Source organism: Pristis pectinata, chromosome 4 (genome assembly GCF_009764475.1).
Source record: "Pristis pectinata isolate sPriPec2 chromosome 4, sPriPec2.1.pri, whole genome shotgun sequence".
Taxonomy (NCBI): domain Eukaryota; kingdom Metazoa; phylum Chordata; class Chondrichthyes; order Rhinopristiformes; family Pristidae; genus Pristis; species Pristis pectinata.
In genome coordinates, this window is record NC_067408.1 from 98,043,578 (window position 1) to 98,066,102 (window position 22,525).

The 22,525-nt window shown below is 38.3% G+C and overlaps 2 protein-coding genes across 7 annotated transcripts in view; both read right to left on the reverse strand.

Annotated features, from left to right (window-relative positions):
• The window catches only part of tfg (trafficking from ER to golgi regulator), a 95,993-nt gene extending 91,262 nt beyond the window's left edge, over positions 1 to 4,731 (reverse strand). For both annotated transcript variants that reach the window (XM_052014160.1, XM_052014159.1), the window contains exon 1: positions 4,580 to 4,731. The gene's annotated coding sequence lies outside the window, so the exon portion shown is untranslated. The remainder of the gene's footprint in view (positions 1 to 4,579) is intronic.
• Positions 4,732 to 8,118: 3,387 nt separating this feature from the next.
• Positions 8,119 to 22,525, reverse strand: part of adgrg7.1 (adhesion G protein-coupled receptor G7, tandem duplicate 1) — a 34,011-nt gene continuing 19,604 nt past the window's right edge. For 4 of the 5 annotated variants that reach the window (XM_052014154.1, XM_052014153.1, XM_052014157.1 and 1 more), the window contains 6 exons: positions 21,321 to 21,433; positions 19,180 to 19,514; positions 15,896 to 15,977; positions 12,533 to 12,691; positions 11,228 to 11,384; positions 8,119 to 8,560 (listed from right to left, as the gene is read on the reverse strand). In XM_052014154.1, the coding sequence (XP_051870114.1) occupies positions 8,342 to 8,560; positions 11,228 to 11,384; positions 12,533 to 12,691; positions 15,896 to 15,977; positions 19,180 to 19,514; positions 21,321 to 21,433 (1,065 nt within the window). In that variant the 3' untranslated portion in view covers positions 8,119 to 8,341. Of the gene's footprint in view, positions 8,561 to 9,059; positions 9,185 to 11,227; positions 11,385 to 12,532; positions 12,692 to 15,895; positions 15,978 to 19,179; positions 19,515 to 21,320; positions 21,434 to 22,525 lie in introns of all 5 variants that reach the window. The other variant, XM_052014155.1, reaches the window with a different exon arrangement.

A 22,525-nucleotide genomic window follows, 5' to 3' on the forward strand; every position in this document is an offset into this window, starting at 1 on the left:
TTGGGATGTTATGTTCACAAGACAATAATGAGGCCAAATTTAGAGCATTGTGTGCGGTTCTGGTCACCTACCTACAGGAAAGATATCAATAAGCTTGAAAGAGTGCAGAGAAAATTTACAAGGATGTTGCTGGGACTTGAGGACCTGAGTTACAGGGAAAGGTTGAATAGAGTTAGGACTTTATTCCCTGGAGCGCAGGAGAATGAGGGGAGATCTTATAGAGGTATACAAAATTATGAGGGGTATAGATAGGGTGAATGCATACAGACTTTTTCCCCTAAGGTTGGGTGAGACTAGAACTAGAGGACATACGCTTAGGGTGAAAGGTAAAATATTTAAGGGCAATCTGAGGGAAAACTTCTTCGCTCAGAGGGTGGTGTGAGTGTGGAACGAGCTGCCAATGGAAGTGGTAGATGCAGGTTCAATTGTAACATTTAACAGAAGTTTGGATAGGTGCATGGATGGGAGGGGTTTAGAGGGATTTGGTCTGGGTGCAGATAGATGGGACTAGGCAGAAGAAGATCAGGTCAGCATGGACTAGATGGGCCAAAGGGCCTGTTTCTGTGCTGTAGTACTCTATGACTCTAAATAAGTGAAATAAAGGTGTGTTATATGTTATATACTGTATCATATAGTCGAGAAAACCTGCTATTCCAGTATCAAAGTTCTGAGGGTGCCAGACTATTGGAATTTTCCCCATTTTCAACCCCCTTAAAGGCCAATATGCTATTTTGCTTTCCTAACTAGTTACTACATCTGCCTATCTTTTTGACATTCACTGGAAAGTACTGTTTGAAATAGATGAAGAACCACAGGAAAAGGGAAGTTATATTCTCCTTTCCAGTCTCATGAATCTTTCAGTAACTTTATTTTCAAATTGCAGAGTTTCATAGTTGCAATACTTCAGTGGTTGATGTTATTGTAATTCATTGCTTTGTTGTTTAGCTGCATCAGGGACATTACCGTGCATCAGACTGACACACTGCGCCATCTGGCTTAAACATCCAAATGTAAAATTCATAGCTTACTTTACAGCTTCACCAATCACATAAAGAAAAGATGTAGGAGTGCAAAGCATATTGATTTTCCAAGCATGCTATTCTTGAATACTAGCGATTCAATCCCTTACAACTGAGGCATTTGCTAGCTGGTCTGAATTTAGCATTCCTAATAGTCTACATAAGACACTTGTTCCTTACTTGGTGTTAAATTCAAAAAAATTATCAACAATTTGCATATCAAAAATTTGCCTATCAAAACTTCATGGGAACTCTGAATTTAAACTACATCGGTACATTCAGAAATCTCTTTGTTTATATGGTCCAAAAACTTGGACATCAATGCAGCACTGCACAATCTTTGCATGGAAGTAGTTGGAATTTTAACTCATACAAAGAAGGATGGTTGTGGTTGCCAGGGGTTAATTATCCCTGCCTCAGGACATCACCACAGGAGTTCCTTGGGTGGTGTCCCAGGCCCAATATCTTCACTTGATTTATTGATGGCCTGCCTTCCATCAAAAGGTCATAAATGGGGATGTTCACTAATGCCTGTCCAATGTTCAATTTCATTTTTTACTCCTCAGTGAAGTGCTGACAACTTTCAGGCATGTACTGATAACAAGTAACATTCACGCCACTAAAGTGCTAGGCATGATCCATTGCCAAATACGATACCATAAACATCCTAAGTGTCATTATAGACCAAAGACTCAACTGGACCAACCACAAAAATAAGATGGCTACAAGAGCAGGTCAGTGACTGGGTATCCTGCAGCGAGCAATTCATCTCCTGATACTCCAAATACTTTCCACCATCTACAAAGCATAAGTCAAGAACGTTATAAAATACTCTACATGTGCCTGGATAAGTGCAGTGATAACAAGAAGCTTAATGCCATGCAGGACAAAGCAGCCCACTTAATTGGCACCCCATCAACTGCCATAAACACTCATTTCCTCCACCACTGCTCTACAATGGCTACAGTATACCATTTACCAAAGGCACCACAATTACTCACTGAGGCTACTCCCATACCTGCAACCTCAACCTCCAAGAAAGACAAGGATAGCAGGTACATGGAAACACCACCTCTTCAGAGTCCTCTCCAAGTCACACGTCAATGTGACTTAGAAATATATCACCAATCTTTCATCATCGCTGGGTCTAAATCCTGGAACTCATGAGCCAACTGCACTGTGGGAGCATCTTCACCAGAAGGATTGCGATAGTTCAAGAAGGCATTCATCACCACCTCCTCATGCCCAATTAGGGATGGGCAATAAATGATCAGATCCCAAAGATGAATAAGAAGTCTCTCTATTATCTAATCTAAAATTAAGACTACATGGTGTGTGCTATGAATATTTCTTGTTAACTTATCTTCCAAACACATTGACCATATGCTGATTAACAATACATATCTGACTTTAATCATTGTATACAATACATGCCTAGTAAAGCACCAGTCCTCATTCCAAAAGCACAATATAGGAACTAACATAAAGTCAAAGCAATGTAGTCATCCATTATTCAAGGAAAAGTATACTCTGGCATTAACGTAATGAACAGCCTTTTCTTTAATGCAGTACAGTTATACAACTGGCAATTCACTTTGGTCCCAAGGCCTAAAAATATTACTTGTAATGTGTGTGGAGAAAATAGATATAAATTATTCTTTCATCCCAACAGTTACAAAAGGTGTCAGTCTAACATTAACATTGCCAAAATAGTTTGGTAAGTTAAACTTACCAAAAGGTAAGTTTTTGGTAACTTTAAAAAAGGCAGTGATTTTGCAAACTGTAAATGATAAAGCAGTAAGCATTATTTTGTAGTAGATTGTTATGGATTATATTCTATCAAAAAAAGCATGGAAAAAATTCATTCAAAATTTTGAAGTTTCATGTATGCATTCACAAATCTCATCATCTCCACCGAACAGCTTTAAAGAATCTCAAGTGTACAGTATCCCTACATTTACAATTACCACAGGATAAAAAGTGCCTGCATTATGTGCGGTTTGTTACCAAATGGCTATGACTAAGTGTCACTTTTGAAAGAGGCAGGGATGGAAATAATAAATTTGCAATATCAAGGTAAGCAACCTGAAGAATTAACATTGTTGCTCTCTTCACAGGCACCACCTGACCTGCTAAATATTTCTCACATTTCTGTTTTCATTCAATATCTGAAATATTTTAATTATGGAAATGTGTTTAATTCTTTCGCAGTTCTCTTCTAGAAAAGGCCAACTTGAAGTAATTCTGGCTCTCTCTCCAGTGAGAATCCCTTTTATTCTCATTCATTGTTTACAATAGAGCACTTACCAATGTTCACTTCCAAAGACATATCTCTCCTTAGAAAACATCTCCATCTCCGACCACTTTTGATGAAAGTTCATTGACCTGAAGCATTACCTGTTTTTCTCTCTCCACAAATGCTATCTGACCTGCTAAATATTTACATTATAAAAATGTAAGAAATAGGAGCAGGACTATGCCATTCAGCCCTTCAAATCTATTCAGGAATTCAACAATATCATAGCTGATCTATCACAGCATCATTTTTGTGTCCTATCCTGATACCCTTTCGTTCATCTGATATCCATAAATCTATCGATCTCAGTTTTGAATGAAATTAATAATTGAGCATTCACAGCCCTTCGGGGTAGAGAATTCTAAGGATTGGCCACTCTCTAAATTAACAAGTTTCTCCTCATTTCAGTCCTAAATGCGCTGGCTTTTACTTTGAATCTGTGATCTCATGTTCTAGACTCTTCAGCCAGGAACAATATTCTCTCTGCATCTACCAAGCCCTTTTAGAATTCAGTACATTTAGGGTTTTATGTTTGGGAATTACATTTTGCAAAACATAACCTAAATGACAAATAATCAAACCACAACTGATTTTCCAAATACCATTAATTTTCTCCAATTTCAAGGCATGCAGGCTCTATATCCATTTTTTATACAGGAAAACAGAATTGCTACAAGTCAGTAGTTTTAAGAAGTTGACTGAAAAAAATCATCTGATCAGATCAAACATTTTTGTCATTTTTAAGTGACAGATGTTTTTCACCCTTAAGATGTTGATTTTCATGAAAATTTACTTTTTCTCTGTTATGCAACACAAAGCCTCCTATTCATGTAGTGTCAAGTGCCCTGGATCCCAGTCCTCTCCTAACAACAATCATGGTCTCCCCCTTCCCCAAAGCAAGACTCCCATTCATAATGACAACACGCCTGCGCACAGGCGCAGACAGATTTCCTGCCAAGAAGGTGTACCATCCCCCAACAAAAAAAATCCGCAGAAGAAATAAAAGGTATTACAATCAATCAGAAAGAGGGGATCAAATTCCGTAAAATGCTCGGGCCTCAGGGGAGAGAGAGAGGGACCCCGAGGGAAATGAATTGGTTGAGCTTCGGATGAATGATTCACTGCAAGATGCCGGGGCAGGCCGAGCCGGGCCGGACCAGCACCGACCAGGCCCGGCACTTCTCCGCCTTCCTCACGATTAACCTCTCCTGGTGCAATGACGGACTCTAGTGCGGAAGCTTCTGAAAGAAAGTGCCATACAGACCTGCAGATGGAGGATGAAAGCGAGCTCAGCACCTGCCCGTCCTGTCCCGTCCCCCGACTCCTCTCACCGCGACAGGAAATCCCTCCTCTCAGACCTCATCTGGACGTGGCAAACGGCCACCAGTGCGCCTGCGCGCACACCTTTCACCTCTGGGAGCTGGGAGGCTGCAGTAAGGATGAGTCATGATGCTGGCTGTGTGGAAGGCCAGTTCTGGGCTTCCAGACCAGGGAATACTTCAGATCAATTCCTCCTGCACAACTGGTATAAAAGAATGATTATTATTTGTTCACACCATTTGGTGATTAAACAAACTAAATACATAATTAGAAACATAAAAATGATCAGGCAGCGCCTCTGGAGAGATGATGACTCAGGTCAGTGATTCTTCCTGTAAACAGGTGAAATTTAGAAATTAGAAAATGAGATGTGCAAGAGGAGCCATTGCTTAAACATAACCTTTGCTATTGACTGAGTTGATTTCATCGATATATATAGTCTGGATATATTCTGGGAGGGTTTGATTCAATGGGCTGAATGGCCTTAATTCTGCTCCAGTTTCTTATGGTCTTATGAGATAGATGTTGAGAGGTTAACCTTGTTGCTGACCCTCGAACTACAGGACATCATCTCACCATGAGGATTGAAGACTGAGACAATAAGAAATGTCTTTATACAGAGAGTTTGAAATCTTTGGAATTCTCCATCTCAGGGGGCTATGTGTGTTCAGCTATGGAGTATTATCTCTCTATTTTGAATACTAAAATGAGCAGGGTTGAAAAAAAGATGTTGTGTCCCTGCTAATATTTCTACCGACTGCTTAAAATCTATCCCCTCCCCAGTTCTTGCTCTTGCTAAGGGAAATAGTCCCTTCCTACCTTGCTCCCTCATAAATTTATGTATTTCAGTTAAGATGCCCCTCACTATCCTCAGTTCCAAAGAAAACAACCCTAACCTCCAAATAAAAACAAAAAATTTTTGAAACATTCAGCAGTTCTGTGAAAAGGTTAGAGACCCTTCATTAGAACAGCTTTCAACCTGAAACATTAACTCTGATTCTTGCTCTGCAAATGCTGCCTGACCTGCTGAGTGTTCCAGCATTTTTTAACTTTATTTTAGATTTCCAGAATCTGCAGTTTTTAAAAATTTTTCTAACTTGTATCTTTCTACAATTTTCAAGTTCTGGCAACATCCTCATGAATCTCCTCTGCACCCTCTCCAGTGGCATCTCATCGTCCTCACAATGTGACCAAACTGCACACAACCTAAACTGTGGTTTAACTGGTACTATGTACATTCCTAGCATAACCTCCCTCTTCTTATACTTCTTTTGAATGGCAAGGGAGGTGTATAGACTGTCTTGTTTGTATAGACTTGTGTGCATAGATTCAATACATGGTCATTGCAGTACACGAACATTATTTGTCACTTCTGAGCCCATGTTTAAATGTCGTATAAGTTTTGAAGGCATGGGCTGCTTCATTAGTTGACAAACTGAGGGAACTGAACACAGTGCAATTTTCATCAAATATTCCCTATTTTTTCGTGATGGAGGGAAAGTCATTGATGAAGCAGCTGGGGCTTAGACACTGCCTTGGGAAATTCTGCACCAGTGTTTCCAAGGTAATGGCCCCCAACCATTACAACCATCTTCCTTTGTTTTATGATCCCAGCCAGTGGAGAATTTTCCCTCATTTTCATTACTCTAAATTTAACTAGAGTTCTTTGATATCTCACTCAGCCAATTACTGCCTTGATGTTTGGACAAAGGTTTTAATGAGGCTTGGAGCCAATGGCCCTGGTGGAAACCAAACCAAGCATAGGTGTGCAGATTATCATTGAGAAAGTGCAGCTCAATAGGACCATCAGATCCAATCACACTATCATCACTTGCTCATGATTGCAAGTAGGATGTGTGACAATAAGTGATCAGATTGGTTATCTCTTTTTTGTGTTAAGCGCATATAAGGAAAATTCCACTTATTTTGATAGATGTGTTGTACTTGTACTGGAATGGCTTGGATAGAGGCTAGCACTGAAGCACAGCTTCAGTACTACAGCCAGACTAACAGACACTGAATATAGTTGTTAACAGATGGTTGCTGTTCAGCCTTGTCTTTGTATATGTATGTTAAGTTCCACCATCATTAAGGATGAGATTGTGCACTGACATTGTTTACTTGGGTACCACAAATCACAACTAGATGTGATAGGACTGTAGAGCTTTGATCTGATCCATTGGTTATCAGGAAGCTTAGCTCTCTATATGACTTGCTACTGGAGAGACTGTTGTAGAAGATTTGATACTAAGGCAACTGGATGTGTACAACAAATGAAAAATCTCTGGGGAAAGTGTGGTGGAATTGAAAAACATGTTAGCTCCAGCAAAGAGCTAACAAAAAGCAGACAGAACTATATGAGCCTACATTCGGTCTAGTTGGTGAAGTAGCTTCACCAGGTTGTTGTAAGGTTACTCCCCTGATAGGATAGTAATGGTAGAATTGAGGGATACGCCAGATTGATGCTATTGCTGATGAAAGCCCTCAGCATTTCAAAGTTTCCATGTTTTGAGTCACTTGCTTTTTAAATTTGAGTTGCCACCCATTTAGCACAGTGGTAATGCCACATAATGGAAGTAATCCAGAGTGTGAAGAGCAGATCTAATTTGCACAAGATCAGTGCAGTCATCATGAGCACCAATAGACCCATGGATGGACAAATCTATGATAAGTATATTGGAAGAATGACACTCCTCTTCTCCCCCCCCCCCCCCCCCCATTTATGGTACTCACACTAACTGCTGCAAATCCACTCTAATACCAATGTCCTTCAGGACTTGGCCTGCTCAGTCATTCATGGTGCTATGAAGCCACACTTGGGGTGGACAGCCCCCAAATTTAATTTTTGTGCCAGTACTTCATTGAAATGTTGTTGTTCATCATGAAGAAGTACTGATTCATCAGGCGAGCAAGAAAAGTAGTGGGAATCAGCAGGAGGTTTTCTTTCCTGTGTTTGATCTGATGCCATGAGATTTCATGGCATCCAGTATCAACTTTAAGGATTCCAGGACTGACTGCCTACTGACTAGATACAGTATCATTGTGCTGCCATCTTTGGTATGTCTGTCCTATTGAGATGGGACAAGCTTATCAGAGCATACTACTAGAGGAGTCAGGCACTATGGCTGAAGAGTATGATTTGGTTACTGTGACTACACCAGGTTGTTGCTTGTCTTCTGTTTGGGATAGCATTCTCAAGATGTCCCCAAGGTACTACTGAATGACTTGCTGGACAGTTTTCAAGCTCACTTGGTAATCAATCACATCACTGTGGGTTTAAGTTTATATAAACACTAGACTAAGTTCTTCTTCAGCAAAGCAGCTAGATTTACATGTTTGAAAAGTTACGGTCAAAATTATTGATCAATTGATGGTTTTCAATGCAAGAATGTGCTATGACAGTTTATTCCAATTCGTGCAAGACATGAGTTTGAAATTTAACAATCACATGCAAAGTCATTTTGGTTAGAATAATGAATGGAATCCAATGTTCCGGTAACAATGTTTTGGCTTGAAATTAATTAGAAGTTAACAACCACATTACTTTCACCCGATGGAATATTACAGTTGAGTTTTATAAATGAACATACAACAATTTTTTTCATTACTGTCACCATCATTTCAGGTGAAGAAGGCATCAGGAAGACAAGACAGGAATTAGTGAGGAATAATAAAGAAATGCTGATCAAAAATGACAGTCTGTGCTCTAATATAGAATGGAAGGTACAGCACTTGTAGTTTCTGAGAAGTTTACTGTGTCATATTGTGTGTATCTTCCTTCATTTCCTGGAGTGCTAAAACTTTGAAATGAAAATCTTCTTGAATGGGCAATACTGTTGTTCACAGGAAATCTGGAATCCCAGGAAGCATAGATTTTTTGAAATACTCTCTGCCGAGCAGTGAACAGGATGAATATCTGTAGACCCTGTTGATCAAACAATAGCAATGTTTTAAGAAATCAACAAAAGAACACCATAAAATAATTGACAAGAACAAACAATTTGGCTACAAAAGTTGTAGCCTGTTATTGCTGTTGTAGCAACTTTTGCTGGTTACAGAAAATTCAGAAAAACAGATTGGCATCATCATGGGAGTCCTCCGTGTATCCACCTACAGCTACTTTAGCTTGGACCTTTCCCCTTAAATATGGCCAAGTGGACTATTAGGTCATGATTTCAGTGTTCAGTTTCATTTACAACACTGCTGATATTGAAGCACTTAATGCCAGCCACATGCAGGTCCTGGATAATATATAGGCTGATATGTAGCAAACTGTGGCGACTCACCGTCTAGTCGGGCGAACCGGCTCGGCAGTTGGGTCGCGCAGCGTCGGAGCGACGAGGCCCAAGATGGCGGCGGGCCTCGTCTTTCCGAGCGACGGGGAGAACCCGCGCGTGGGAAAGTCCTGATGACGTAGGACTTACGTCATTGCCGTTTGTTTTGGGCGGGAACATTCTCCCTTAAAGGGCCCACGCAAGGCGGGAAAATAAACCAGTTCTGTTTGGCAATCCTCCGAGTAGAGTCTTGTTTTATTCCGCGGTAGCAACCGCTACAAAACAAAATTATAGCATTAAGTGTCAGCTCCAACAGGAATATTACCTGTTTGTGACTCTCCACTGTACCATTGCGGCTGAGTTGCTTACTATCACCGTCTACAGTTTTTGTGGGACCAAACTAGTGAATACCATGGTTACAAGCACAAGAGAATGGGTACCCTCCTGGCCCCTCTTCACTAACTCTGACTTGTGCAGGCTGCCACTGATGTTTTTCTATCTGGTCAAGGCCCAATTCAGCAGTGAAATAGAATGACTAGTAAACACTTCAGTCGTTGCAGAGAGGAAGCACAACGCTATCCAGAACACAATAGTTTAAAATGACCAGAACCCAAGCAATTAAATTTAATGTCAACCTCTCCACCATCAATAGTACTCTGCAATCTGACTTGTACCTCAATAACTGACTAGCTTGCCTCAAGAGCATTTCTCAGCCATGCTATCTCTATCATTGTGAAAGATAAAATTAGCAACATCATGAGCACATTGTCACTTATGATATTTTCCAAATCAAACACCATTCTCACTTGGGCTTGGATGTCTGTTCCTTCATCATCATTAGGTCAGAATCCTGGTATTCCCTACCTAACACCACCACCAGAAGAACTCCAGTGGTTCAAGTAGACAGTCAAGCATCAGTTTCTTGAAGAAACTAGAAATACCTAATGAAATAGGCTTTTGTGTTTCCCACTTCTGAGGAATAAATAATAAAATCATTGTACATGTTACAAATAAATATCATTAGGGCACCTGATTATAACGTTACTACTCCTGTTATTTATTTTGTTCTTCTGTTACTGTGAACTGAATTACGTTACTACTCCTGTTATTTATTTTGTTCTTCTGTTACTGTGAACTGAATTATGTACCCCATTTATCCCATGATGAATGTGCATTCCATGTGATATCCTCAGTAAGGCTGGGAGGAGAGGGTTGAATGAATTATAATTTAGACTTTGGGGTGACAGTGACACAGCTAATAGCGCTGCTGGCTTACATAGTTCCAGCGACACTGTTCAGTCCTGACCTCCGATCTGTCTGTGTGGAGTTTGCATATTCTCCATGTGACCACATGGATTTTGTCCAGGTGCTCCAAGTCTTGTTTCCATGCTACATGATTCTATGATAGGGATTTCCATAACTGCTTTCTTTCTTGTAAATGCTACTCATCTTCGTTATGGCACGTCAAGTATCAAGACACTTGGAAATAATAAATTTTATCCAGCAAGTAAACCCTGGCAAGTTTGGGCAAGCTTAAACTTCAAATTTTCAGCTTCTTATTGAGCACCTGAACATCTCGGTTCAGGCAATATTTCTTAATTTCCACATTTTTCTGTATTCATTGACATAATTTTAGTATTTACATTGACTTACACCAAGATATGTTATTTTGCAACCAAGTATAATTTTGAATATCATTGGTCTTTTAGATGTTAAGACAAATGGAGTAACACTGAACTTGCAATTTACGTACCATTATACTTTGACTTTTTAATATTAATAGTTAAACAATTATATGTAATTCCAGTCATTACGCGATATTAACCCATTCTTAAAGTTGTGTTTTCCCTAACTTTTACCAGTTCTGATGAAGGACTATTGATTAGAAACGTTAAATTTGTTTCCCTCTTCACTTATACAACTTGACCAACTAGTACTTCTACCGTTTCCTGTTTTTACTTAAGATTTCCAGTAAATGCAGGAACTTGATCATGTTTATCTGATTTTTTTAAATAATGGCTCTTGTTAATGGAATCTTTTTTCTCTAGTATTGCTGATATCCTTCTAAATTATTTTATCTTCTGATTCTGGAGTTACAATCTACTCACATTTACATTTTCTGTTTTTTAGAAGTGCTTTTCTAATTTGTTTTTTCTCCCAGAAAGTTTTTTTAAACATCTATTGATAACTTAGTCTTAAGACTTCCAATCATTTATTTTTTCCTCTAAATTCTCTCCATTGCAACTGTGACATCTACCTTTGCCCAATTTTATAACAACAACCTGAAATGAATGTTTCTAGAAGATAAAACAACAAACCTGAGTAGCATTCAATGCACAGAAGATATAGCTCAAGATAATTTGCACTTCATCATGCTTAATAAGCGTCAAATAGCCCATACTCCAAGTTAAGCACAACACAGTGGCAACTGACAAGGATCCCATCATCTTCTTTGCTGAAGTTGCCTCTTTAGCACTAAAAAAAACAAGTATTTGGCAATATCAAAGCAATTTTAAAATTTTGATAAAATGATATACAAATGAACTTTCCTTATCTTTCACCAAATATTAGAATAGCCTTTGCATTCTGCTTAATAATATCAAGATAATAAATTAATTGTCTCACAGACAGCTGCATAACCTTTCAAATCACTTAATACTTTATAGCATTTCCACATATTTATTTATTAACTTCACTTTAATGTTTTGCCATGAATGCTTCATTCCTGGATGAGGGCAGGAAGAGCAATCATTGTTTCTGGATAAAGAGACCAATTCATGACTAAGGAATTTGCTCATTGGGTTATGAATCTTTGGAATTCGCTTCACTGGTTGGGTGAATTTAGTCATTGAATAAATTCATGACTGAGAGTTTGGGCAATAAGAGAATCAAGAGAACAAGGGATGTGAAGGGAAAGCAGAGATGATTAGATTTCTTCATTAATCACATGTACATCGAAACACACAGTGAAATGCATCTTTTGCGTGGAATATTCTGGGGGCAGCCCCCAAGTGTTGCCATGCTTCCGGTTCCAACATAGCATGCCCACAACTTCCTAACCTGTACGCCTTTGGAATGTGGGAGGAAACTGGGGCACCCAGAGGAAACCCATGCAGACACAGGGAGAACGTACAAAGTCCTTACAAACAGTGGCTGGAATTGAACCCGGGTCACAAGAGAATAAATAAAAGGATCTGAAAAAAATTACCTTTAGTTTAATAGAAAGGCAATAAAACTCCTGCTCCTAATTCAGATGTTTGTACATTAACCTGAACTGTTCCATTATGGCTGTAAGATCTCTATTTTAACCAGTCTCCACTTTCCAGGATGTGAATAATCTCAGTCAATGCAAAATCCTTAGAAACATTCCACAATAATTCTTCCTATTCTCTTTGGTAACCAGCAATACTTATTTTATTAAAGTAAACTTAAGGTTAGATAAACATGTTAATAATGAAGAAGCCTTTTTCTGATCTCTCTGTTTATAGTGGACTTGTATATTAACATACTGCACTCAATAATTCATTGCTTTTATTTTCATGCCTTAAACCTATAGAAAATCGAGGCAGAAAATCTTCTTGCAAATTTGAGAAACTACCTTAACAAATGATATGACATATTACCTGCAAGTACCATGGTCTTTGAACAGCACCAGTCTTGTGACTAAAACAAACATGACAAAATTAAATATTAGCAATATTCCAACTGGAATAAGGAAGCCCCACAGCATTGGTTTTGATAGATCCAGGTTCCCATGCAGGTCCAAACCAGCAAGCCAGCAGCTGAAAAACAGAGATAGTAGAAAGAGTCTGTAAAAGAAAGGGCTGAACAGGTAGCAGACAGAGATTAATTCATTTGTATGTCAGTTCCAAACTCAAATATAATAGATCCTTGTGTAAAATTTCTCCTGGTTAAAATATTCTGCTTACAAAATATTACATAGTATTTACAGCACAGGAACACTCTCTTTCATCTGTCAAGTTCATGCTGGTGTTTATGTTCCACATGAACCTCCTCCATGATTCCTTACTTAACGTCACACAAGCACAGGTAGAATGCATGGTACTGGAAATCATATACTAGAGTGGATGAGAATCGGTTCACCAACAGAAAATGGGAAATGGAAACAAAGAGGTCACCTTTGAGTTTGGAAGGCTGTAACTCATGCAGTGCTGCAGAGATTGGTGAGGGGGTCCCAGCTGTTCACAATTAATAAAAATGATTTGGATGAGAGGACCAAGTTTAATATATGCAACTTTGCAAATAACACTGTGCTGGATAGCAGTGCGGGTTGTGAGGAGGATGCAGAGAGGCTTTAGACCAAGTAAATGGGGGAGGGTGTGTCAGTTAGAATACCATATGGGAAAAAAATGAGGTAATCCACTTTCATTGGAAAGCAAGGTTTTCTTCAAAATGATGAGAGATTGAAAGATGTTGGTATTCAAGGGAACCTGGGTGTCTTTGTACACTAATCACATTCAGCTACAGCATACAATTAGGAAATCAAACAGAACATTGGCTTTCATTGCAAGAGGTTTTGAGTACAAGTGTAAACATTGTATTACTGAAATTAGTCAGGGCCTCGGTGAGACCACATTCGGAATGTCATGTGCTGGTCTCATCTCCCTTCCCAAAGAAGGATATACTTGTAACTGTGGGAGGTAATGAATGTTCACCAGATTGATTCCTGGGATGGCAGGTTTGTCACATAAGGAGAGAAGACGTAGATTAGGCCAATACTGCCTGCTGATTGGAAGAATCGGAGGTGTTCTAATTGAAATGTACAAAGTTGTTCAGGGCTTAATGGGGTGGATGCAGAGTTGATGTTTCCACTGGCTGGGCACACCTTCTCAAAATAAGGGGGCAGTCATTCAGAACTTGTATTCTTCAAGGCCCGTGATGAATATAAAAAAAGCAGGAAAGAACTTAAGCAAGAAATTAGGAGGGCTAAAAGGGGCCATGAAATTCCTTGGCAAGTAGGATTAAGGAGAATCCCAAGTCTAAGCAGAAGGAGGTTAGCTAGGGAAAGGGTAGGTCCACCATAGGACTAGGAAGGGAATTTATGCATAGAGCCGGAGGAAGTGTGTGAGGTCCTTAATGAGTATTTTGCATCGGTATTCACCAAGGGGAAGGACATGGATGACGGTGATAATAGGGAGGGGTATGTTGATATTCTAGGGCATACTGATATTAAGGAGGAGGAGATGATGGTTGTCTCGAAAAACATTAAGGTAGGTAAGTCCCAGGGTCTGATGGGATCTATCCCAAGGGAGGAGATTGCTGGGGCTTTGACAGGGATCTTTGTATCCTCTTTAGCCAAGGGCAAGGTGCCAGGTTGTTCCCTGCATTGGAGAGTATTAGCTATAAGGAGAGGTTGAATAAACTTGGATTGTTTTCTCTGGAGCGCCAACGGCTGAGGGTTAATAGAGGGGAGTACGTAAAATTATAAGAGGCTTAGGTAGTGAGAGACCTTTTCCCAGGGTAGAAATGTCAAATACTGGAGGGAGGGAGAAAATTTAAAGGAGAGTTATGAGGCAAGTTTTTTTCTGCACAGAGATCGGCAGGTGCCTGGAACATACTTCTCAAGGTGGTGGAAGCAGATATGATAGCAACATTTAAGAGGCAGATGGGATTAGTTTAGATTGTCATCGTGGTTAGCACAGACATGGTGGGCCAAAGGCCTTTTCCTATGCTGTACTTCTGTATGTTGTATGTTCTAACTGATATTGAAAGACAATTCTACATTCATAGGGTAGTAAATCTTTGAAATTCTCTACGCAAGAAGATTGTGGAGGTTCAATCACTGAGTATATTCGGTAATTAATAAATTATTGTATATTAAGGGAATCAGGGTATGTAATACGTAATTTTTTTCTTACATAGGTAATATATCTTAAAAACATTGCTTCCATTATACACATTTTTCCATCACACCAAAGCACTTGAAAAATTATGTCTGAATTGATTGACCAAAATTTCATATTCATAATTCAATAATACTGTAAATAATGGAGGAACAAGTAGAGATCATGTCAATCAAAAGCAGATGCCAAATCCAAATGATATGGTGTTAAAGATGTTTGAAAGTCACAGTAAGCCATTCCTACTAATGCAAGGGAAAGCAAAGCGATTGCCATAAATGTTTTTTGAAAATTTTCCATGTTTACCAGCGACATCTTTCATTTGCACAACACTTTTAATGTAGCAGAAACATCCCAAGGATAGTTTGCAAGAGCATTATCATATAAAGAACACTGCTCCATATTAGGAGATATTATGGTAGGTGACAAAAACCTTGAGGAAAGAAGGGTAGAGAATTGAGCAAGTTTAGGCAATCTGGGAGGTCAGGGCTTCAGCAGCTTGAGCTTCCAATGGTGCAATAACTAAAAACAGGGATGAGTGAGATCTCAGAATTAGAGATGCATAGACATATTAAAGTAGGCAGCTTTGGTCCTCCCAATATTCCAAAGGAGGTAATTTCTGCACGTCCAGTACTGAATATTGGGCAAATGTACAAGGAATATTGAGAAATTGGAGGTGGGAGATCAAGTAAAATCGGTGGTGAGATAGAGCTGAGTGCCGTCAGCATGGATAATAGAAAGTAACACTTGTTTTCAGATGATATAGGTAAGCTGCAGCATGTAGGTAAGAAGTAGCAGGGGGCCAAGCAGAGACCCTTGATGGAATCCAAAGAGTAAAGGTGCAGGCACGGAAAGAGAAACAATTATTGGTGACAATTTGACCATGGCTGGATAGGTTAGAATAGAACAAATAAGTGCAATCCCACCCAACTGGATGATGCAGAGATGCTTTGGTTATTGAAATACTAGATATTAACAGATTGAAAATTACATCTCCCAAAATGATCATCAAAGTTACCCTCAATATTATTTTTCAGTGATAAAATTGAAATGACTGTTACTCATTTATAAAAATTTTCATGACTAAAATGCAGATGAAATGTATATTGATGATACAATACTCACAACTCCTCCTGCCGATAATTTAGTGCATTATCTGCCTTGTATGTAGTTGCTAATGTTATTACAACAATAACTGCTGGAAAACCTGAGGAAAACATTGGATGAAAACTGATGACATCACTTATACAAGTTTAAATTCTTTCTTTATGAGCAATATAATTTTGCCTAATAAAATTTAGAGATTGCCATTTTCTCAGAACCAAAAGATTCATATATTCAGTAAAGCTGGAAATTTTTGAGCAAGTAAGTTTTCATTTCATTCATTTAGCATGTTAATATATATTTTTATACCTTGAACTTTTAAGATAACTATGTCAAAGATCTATAAATGCACAAAAATATTAGATGTGATTTTTCCAGGAATTTTGATGCCTGGGTAATAATCAGGCAGAGTAGATTGTCCATCCATTGTAAAACTCATCTATTTTCATTCCACTTACAACTCAATTGGTTCTACAGCAGAGAGCAATTTTCCCAGCCAGGTTATTGGTTGCTCTACACCATTGTATGTTACAATATATTTCCAGCTCTTAAGATCAAATTCTTAGTAATAAAAAATCAGTATCTTTTTTAAATATTCCTTTTATGTGTTGTGTTTAAATATTCCTTTTATGTGTATGTGTTTAAATATTCCTTTTATGTGTATGATTCCCTTTTTGCTATAGAATGCAAATAATCATTTCCCTAACATGCAGCAGCTGCCACCTTGCAAGACAAGGGCACCTGGTTCACAGGAACACCACCACTTGCAAGTTCCCTTCAGATTCACATGCCCTCTCGATTTAAAAATATATTTCTTTTACTTCTTTGGCACTGAATCTAAATCCTGGACTCTCGTCGAATGTAACTATGGGAGTACTTTTTATCACAGCCTTTTAAGGGCAATTTGGGATGATCATTTACTCTACAGTAAAGTAAATAAAAAGAATGTTATGCTCCACACTTTATTTTTGGGACTGCTAAAGATAGTTAAAGGGTCTTTGGTCTTTTAGAAAATTTCCAAAAGGGGTTATTGCTCGGTGTGAATGTTAAATGAATAAACCTGGTAAATGACAGTTTATGTCTTTCATGCAGCTTACTCTTCCAAACAATCAATGCTGTCACTTGCCAGCAAAGGCTATGGGTACTTGCTTTCCTACAGATGCCAAGTTTGAGATCCAGAACGATGATTTAACTGCACTAACTGTAGTCTGTTGACTTTGATTACTTCTTGGGATAATTGCACATCAAAGTACCTTGTGGGAAACAAAGCCCTTGTTTTTTCTGTTGTACATAAATTCTACCAAAATTCATAGCTCCTATCTTGCAGATGGTGAACTTATGCCAAAATTTCCTGAGGATCTCATTTGACTGTATGCAACATAACATTAGGCGGAAACAACACCATGACCTTTTGTCATAGTGTATCACTCTCGAACTCTCATGTCTCTGTTTCACTACTTTCATTATTATGCAAAACAGAGGAATTCCCACTGGGAAAGAGCTGTGTTCTTCTAAGTGTGTTGGGGAGGCAAAGCCCAGACAATTTTCTGGGATTGGCAGCACTTTGGTTACATGCAGTGACAGTCCCAAAGCAAATCACTGTAAAATTTCACAGGTTTCAACATGGGTGAGTTAAAAGCATGTAATTGTTAAGTCAGTAACATTTGAGTAAATCTAGACTCTTGTAGGAGCCAGGAGTGGAATTATTCAAATATATTTCTGAAACATGCCATCTAATGAGGAAATCCTATAAAGTAATGTTTCAGTGTAAACAATTAAGCTTGAAAATCATCAGAATAAACTATGCAATTCCTGTTTTATTGCAGATTACGCCAAAATATAATCTTTCAGGTAAGAAGCAGTCTTGCTAGTCCTTTGAGGTCATTGCAAAAGATCTCTTGGAGTCCTTTAAAGCTCTTGAAAGCAGAGTTCCCTTCTCTAGAAGAGATATATTGGCTTTGGAGGCGGTGCAGAGGAGGTTCACCAGGTTGATTCCGGAGATGAGGGGGTTAGCCTATTAAGAGAGATTGAGTCGCCTGGGACTATGCTCGCTAGAATTCAGAAGAATGAGAGGAGATCTTATAGAAACATATAAAATTATGAAAGGGATAGATAAGATAGAGGCAGGAGAGTTGTTTCCACTGATAAGTGAGACTAGAACTAGGGGATATAGCCTCAAGATTTGGAGGAGTAGATTTAGGATGGAGATGAGGAGGAACTGTTTTTCTCAGAGAGTAATGAATCTGTGGAATTCTTTGCCCAGGGAAGCAGCAGAGGCTACCTCATTAAATATACTTAAGACACAGTTAGATTTTTGCATAGTAAGGGAATTAAGGGTTATGGGGAAAGGCAGGTAGGTGAAGCTGAGTCCATGGCCCGATCAGCCATGATCTTATTGAATGGCAGTGCAGGCTCAACAGGCCAGATGGACTACTGCTCCTATTTTGTATGTTCTCGTCCTTGTCAACATTTATCCCCCTACCGACACCTCAAAAAACAGTTTTTCTGATCACTTGCTTCATTGCTCCTGTGTGTGAATTGCTGCTATGCTTCCTCCATTGCATCAATAATTACATTTCAAAAGAATTTCATTGGGTGGAAAGCATTTTGATTTATCAGGATGCCATGAAAATCACTATAAAAGAACATGAATTTATTTTAACACCTGATTGTCAGGACTAAGGAAAAAAACTTAGCAACTATTCAAGGAAAACAAAACAAAGTGTTATTTTAATCTTGGTATAAAAGATTTTATGATTTTGGAATTATGGAGGAGGTGTCCGTATAGGTCGGTACAACATCGTGGGCCAAAGGGCCCATACTGTGCTGTACTGTTCTCTGTTCTATATAGATTGTCTGTTTCATTACTTGTTTATTTTGTATTTGTGGAGTTGAGCTAGAATAATGGAGCAGAAATTTGGATGAACATAAACAGAAAGTAGAAGGTAGGAGGACAGGACAAATCATATCATTAGGTATTGAATTATTCCTGATCTAAGTATGCAAATTAGACATATGCTTCTGTCTTCGTAATTATGAAACTTGACATAATTCATCTGCACTTCATGTTTCTTCCAGTACATCTCAGATATTCCAAGTACAATAAATAGAACAACAATTCAAATTCATTTGTAAAATTGAAAGGAATAATTTCATCACTAAATCCAAAGGCATTTCTTCCCTAGCCTTGTACCAGACATTGTGCAATAATGATGAAAATTTTACTAAGACAGATAGTTGCTGTCAATTGCAGGTCAACAAAACATTATAAAGGAATAATTGCTTACAGTTAACTGATCTCTTACCCCATCCAACCACTGAAATCCATATTAAGAAGTGCCTTGGTAATGGCTTGAACACATGAACCAGAAGAACATACATCTGTGCACCATACAGTGCTGACCAGGTGAATGTAGCCATTAAAAAATAATGCAGGATGGCTGCAGCAGCAGTGCACAAGTACACCTCTGGTGGGTCAGACTGATCAGAAGGTAAAATGATGTTTTCTGTAGTGTTTGCAGCACTTTTTTCATTCAGAGCATTGGGATTGTTTATCCCAAAGACGAAGATCAAATTAGCCATAAGCATTGATGTACAGAGACTCACAGTCACCCAGGTGAGTGATGCCTTGCGTGCTTGCCTGAAGAAAAATTCTTCATTAGTTAAATTTTTTATTCAACTACAAAGCCAAACTAGCAAATACATAACAGTCCATTTCAACCCTTTCAAAAACAATCCAACAGCAAGTTTAATTTCAGAAAGAAAGAATTAAGAAATGTTCTCCATTCATTTCTTCTATGCAGAAGTCCATTCACAACAAAGTTTGCCAAGCAATGTCAGGTTTTCTTGTGTAATTATTGCCCTCTCTTCTGTCCTGATAAGCAGACAGTACTTCTGTATAAACAACTTGTATTTGTTGTAGTAAAGGTATCTTATGATGCTTCACAGGAGTGTGATCAAACATAATTTCATTGAAAGTCATGCTATATAATGACAGATAACAAAAAGCTCAGAGGAGAGAGATATAGAGATTGCATTCCAAAGCTTAGAGCCTAGATAGCTTAAGGAACAGTCCTTAGTGGTGGAATGATGATAATCAAAGATGCACATGAATTAGAGATACTGGTTTTCGGGCTGGATGATGCTATGAGGACTGGAAGGAGTGAGTCCATGTAGCAAGCTGAAAATAGGAATGATGTTTGATATTGAGTTGGGATGGATCAGAAGTCAATCTATGTTAGGCAGTGAAAGAATAGAACTTGCTGTGAGTTAGGGTAATGGAGCAGAAGTTTGGATGAATGTTTACAGAAAATCAAAGAGGGCTGGACAAGTTACGTAATTAATTTGGAAGTGGAATCACTGAAGACGTTATTAACATAGTTTTATTCTTCAATTCTGATCTTAATGTCTTTCTTTAAAAAATGAAATGTGTTATTCTGCTAATAAATTTTTGTCATTACAAATTATCATACATCCAAGGGTAAAGAACATACTATTGCTACTGAGTGCTAAGATCTAGGTGCATATTCTAATGCCTTCCTGATACTTCAGTGAGGGCAAGCTTCACATCAGGTGAAGTAAACTGGAAATATTGCTATGCTTTGCAATCTTATTCCATCCTCAATGGAGCAAATACAGGTTGGCAGGTACATTTTGCAGATCTTCATCAGTTGAAAGTTGGCTGCTTTTCCATAGAGAGGGTGGAAAGGTCAATGGCAGTTTTAGATTTATGCACTTTCCAACAAACAGTTTCAAATCAGCTTTGTTAAACCCAAAATGTTGTGTACAGAATAGTTTGTTTCCGAAAGTGACTTAAAAATATGTGGGGAGGAAATCAATGCTAACAAACATTTTTAAATGTAATACTTATCAGAAAAAATAATGTTGAATAATATTTCACAAGCAAAAGCCTTATGTGGCAATGTGAACTTCATCATGTCACAACTAACTGTAACATGGTCCAAATATAATGTTAGAGTAAATCCATAGAGATATGGTATTTTCTTCCGTGAGGCATCCACGTAACAATTCCTAACTGGTAGTAAAATAGACTTCTTAATTCTGAGTATTTTGATTTCAATCAAAGTAAATTTGATTGCAAAAACCTTATGCAAATTTACCACTATAAATTGCAGAATTAAATTGATGAAGATCTCTAACAGTGTAATTTATTTTTTTTATTTTGACCAACTGGTACAGTGTGTTGGGAAACTGAGATTTCACCTGAATGACTTGACTTAACATACTGAAAGGCAATGTTATCTCTCTGATAACTTCAAGTCTCAAAAGAAGTGAGTCTGGGAAATGTAGTTTCCAATCTATACTATATAACTTGTAGTAAAATACTCTCCATTGTAGCACTAATGCACATGTAAAATATAAATGAACAGCTTGAATAATCAAAATACTGATTCATTTAGCGCTGTTAATATTTTTAAATTCTTACCTGGTGATAATTTGAAATGCAATAGTGATGGATAAACCGGCTATTGAAAACCCACATCCAACATATGAGACAATGTCTAGTGGTTTAGTGTAGGTATAATTCCGTCTGAAGCACTACCATAAAAAAAAATGAAAAATTGGCTTTGTAAATAATAGTGTCTTTGAATGTATCAGTCTAGTTGAAACTTTAATAGATACAGTATATTTTGTGTAATTTTCCTTTAAGACTAGGCTATTTCAAATGATATCAGTCACATGAGTTTGCGAGTGTGCTATTTCAATGTAGAATCTTGTTCCCATGTGAGATCCCATCCAAAAGGATGTACACAGAAAAGAGTTTGAATAAAATTTGTAAGATATCTGGACAGAGACAGAATTGCTAATTTTCTTGAGAATTCTCAAACTTCCAAGAACCATCATTTATTTGCTCTTTCTCGAGCAATTTTAGTTACCAATCCAGAGTGCTCTGGGAATTCAAAGTGCAGATATTTTGTTATAATTGAAAAGAATCTGTAAAGTTATGGTGTATAGCAGTTCATAGTTTGTAGCAAATTTACTGAAATCTGACTGAATTTGGCAGAAATGTCAAAGGCTACTATTTTAACTATTCGGTGCATCCAGAAAAATCACTGACTTTAGCGGTGTATTGTTACGGACTAGGTTACTATTGGTGAATGTCCCTTTAAGATATAGTACAGTAGTGTGTGTGTGTGTGTGTGTGTTTGGCATGCTTACGTCAACAGAAGATAAGGACGTAATGACGTTTTTGGAGCAGACAGTCGGAGTCAGTCAGAGGAGAAGAGAGAGAGAGAGAGAGAGAGACCAGCCTGCTAGTCTCTATCGATGGATGGAAAACAATGACTGTGTCTGTCACTACAATCCACGTATAGATTTTTGGAATAATCAGGTGGAGTCCACTTTGTCTTTAACCTGTAGAAGGAAACAGGTATTTGTGTGGACGGCCACATCTCAGATGCCTTTCGGGGTGGCAGATACTTCGGAATAAAGCAGTGGAGTCCACTTTGTCGTTACCTTTTGTGGGAAACAGGTATTTGTGTGGACGGCCACGATTTGAGTGCCTTTTGGGGTGGCAGATACTTCGGAACAAAGCGGTGGAGTAGTCACTGCTGAGTAGACACTGAGGTGTCGTATGGGTTCCATCGTGGAACATTTAGATTTCGTAATGTCTCTATTTTCTCTCTACGT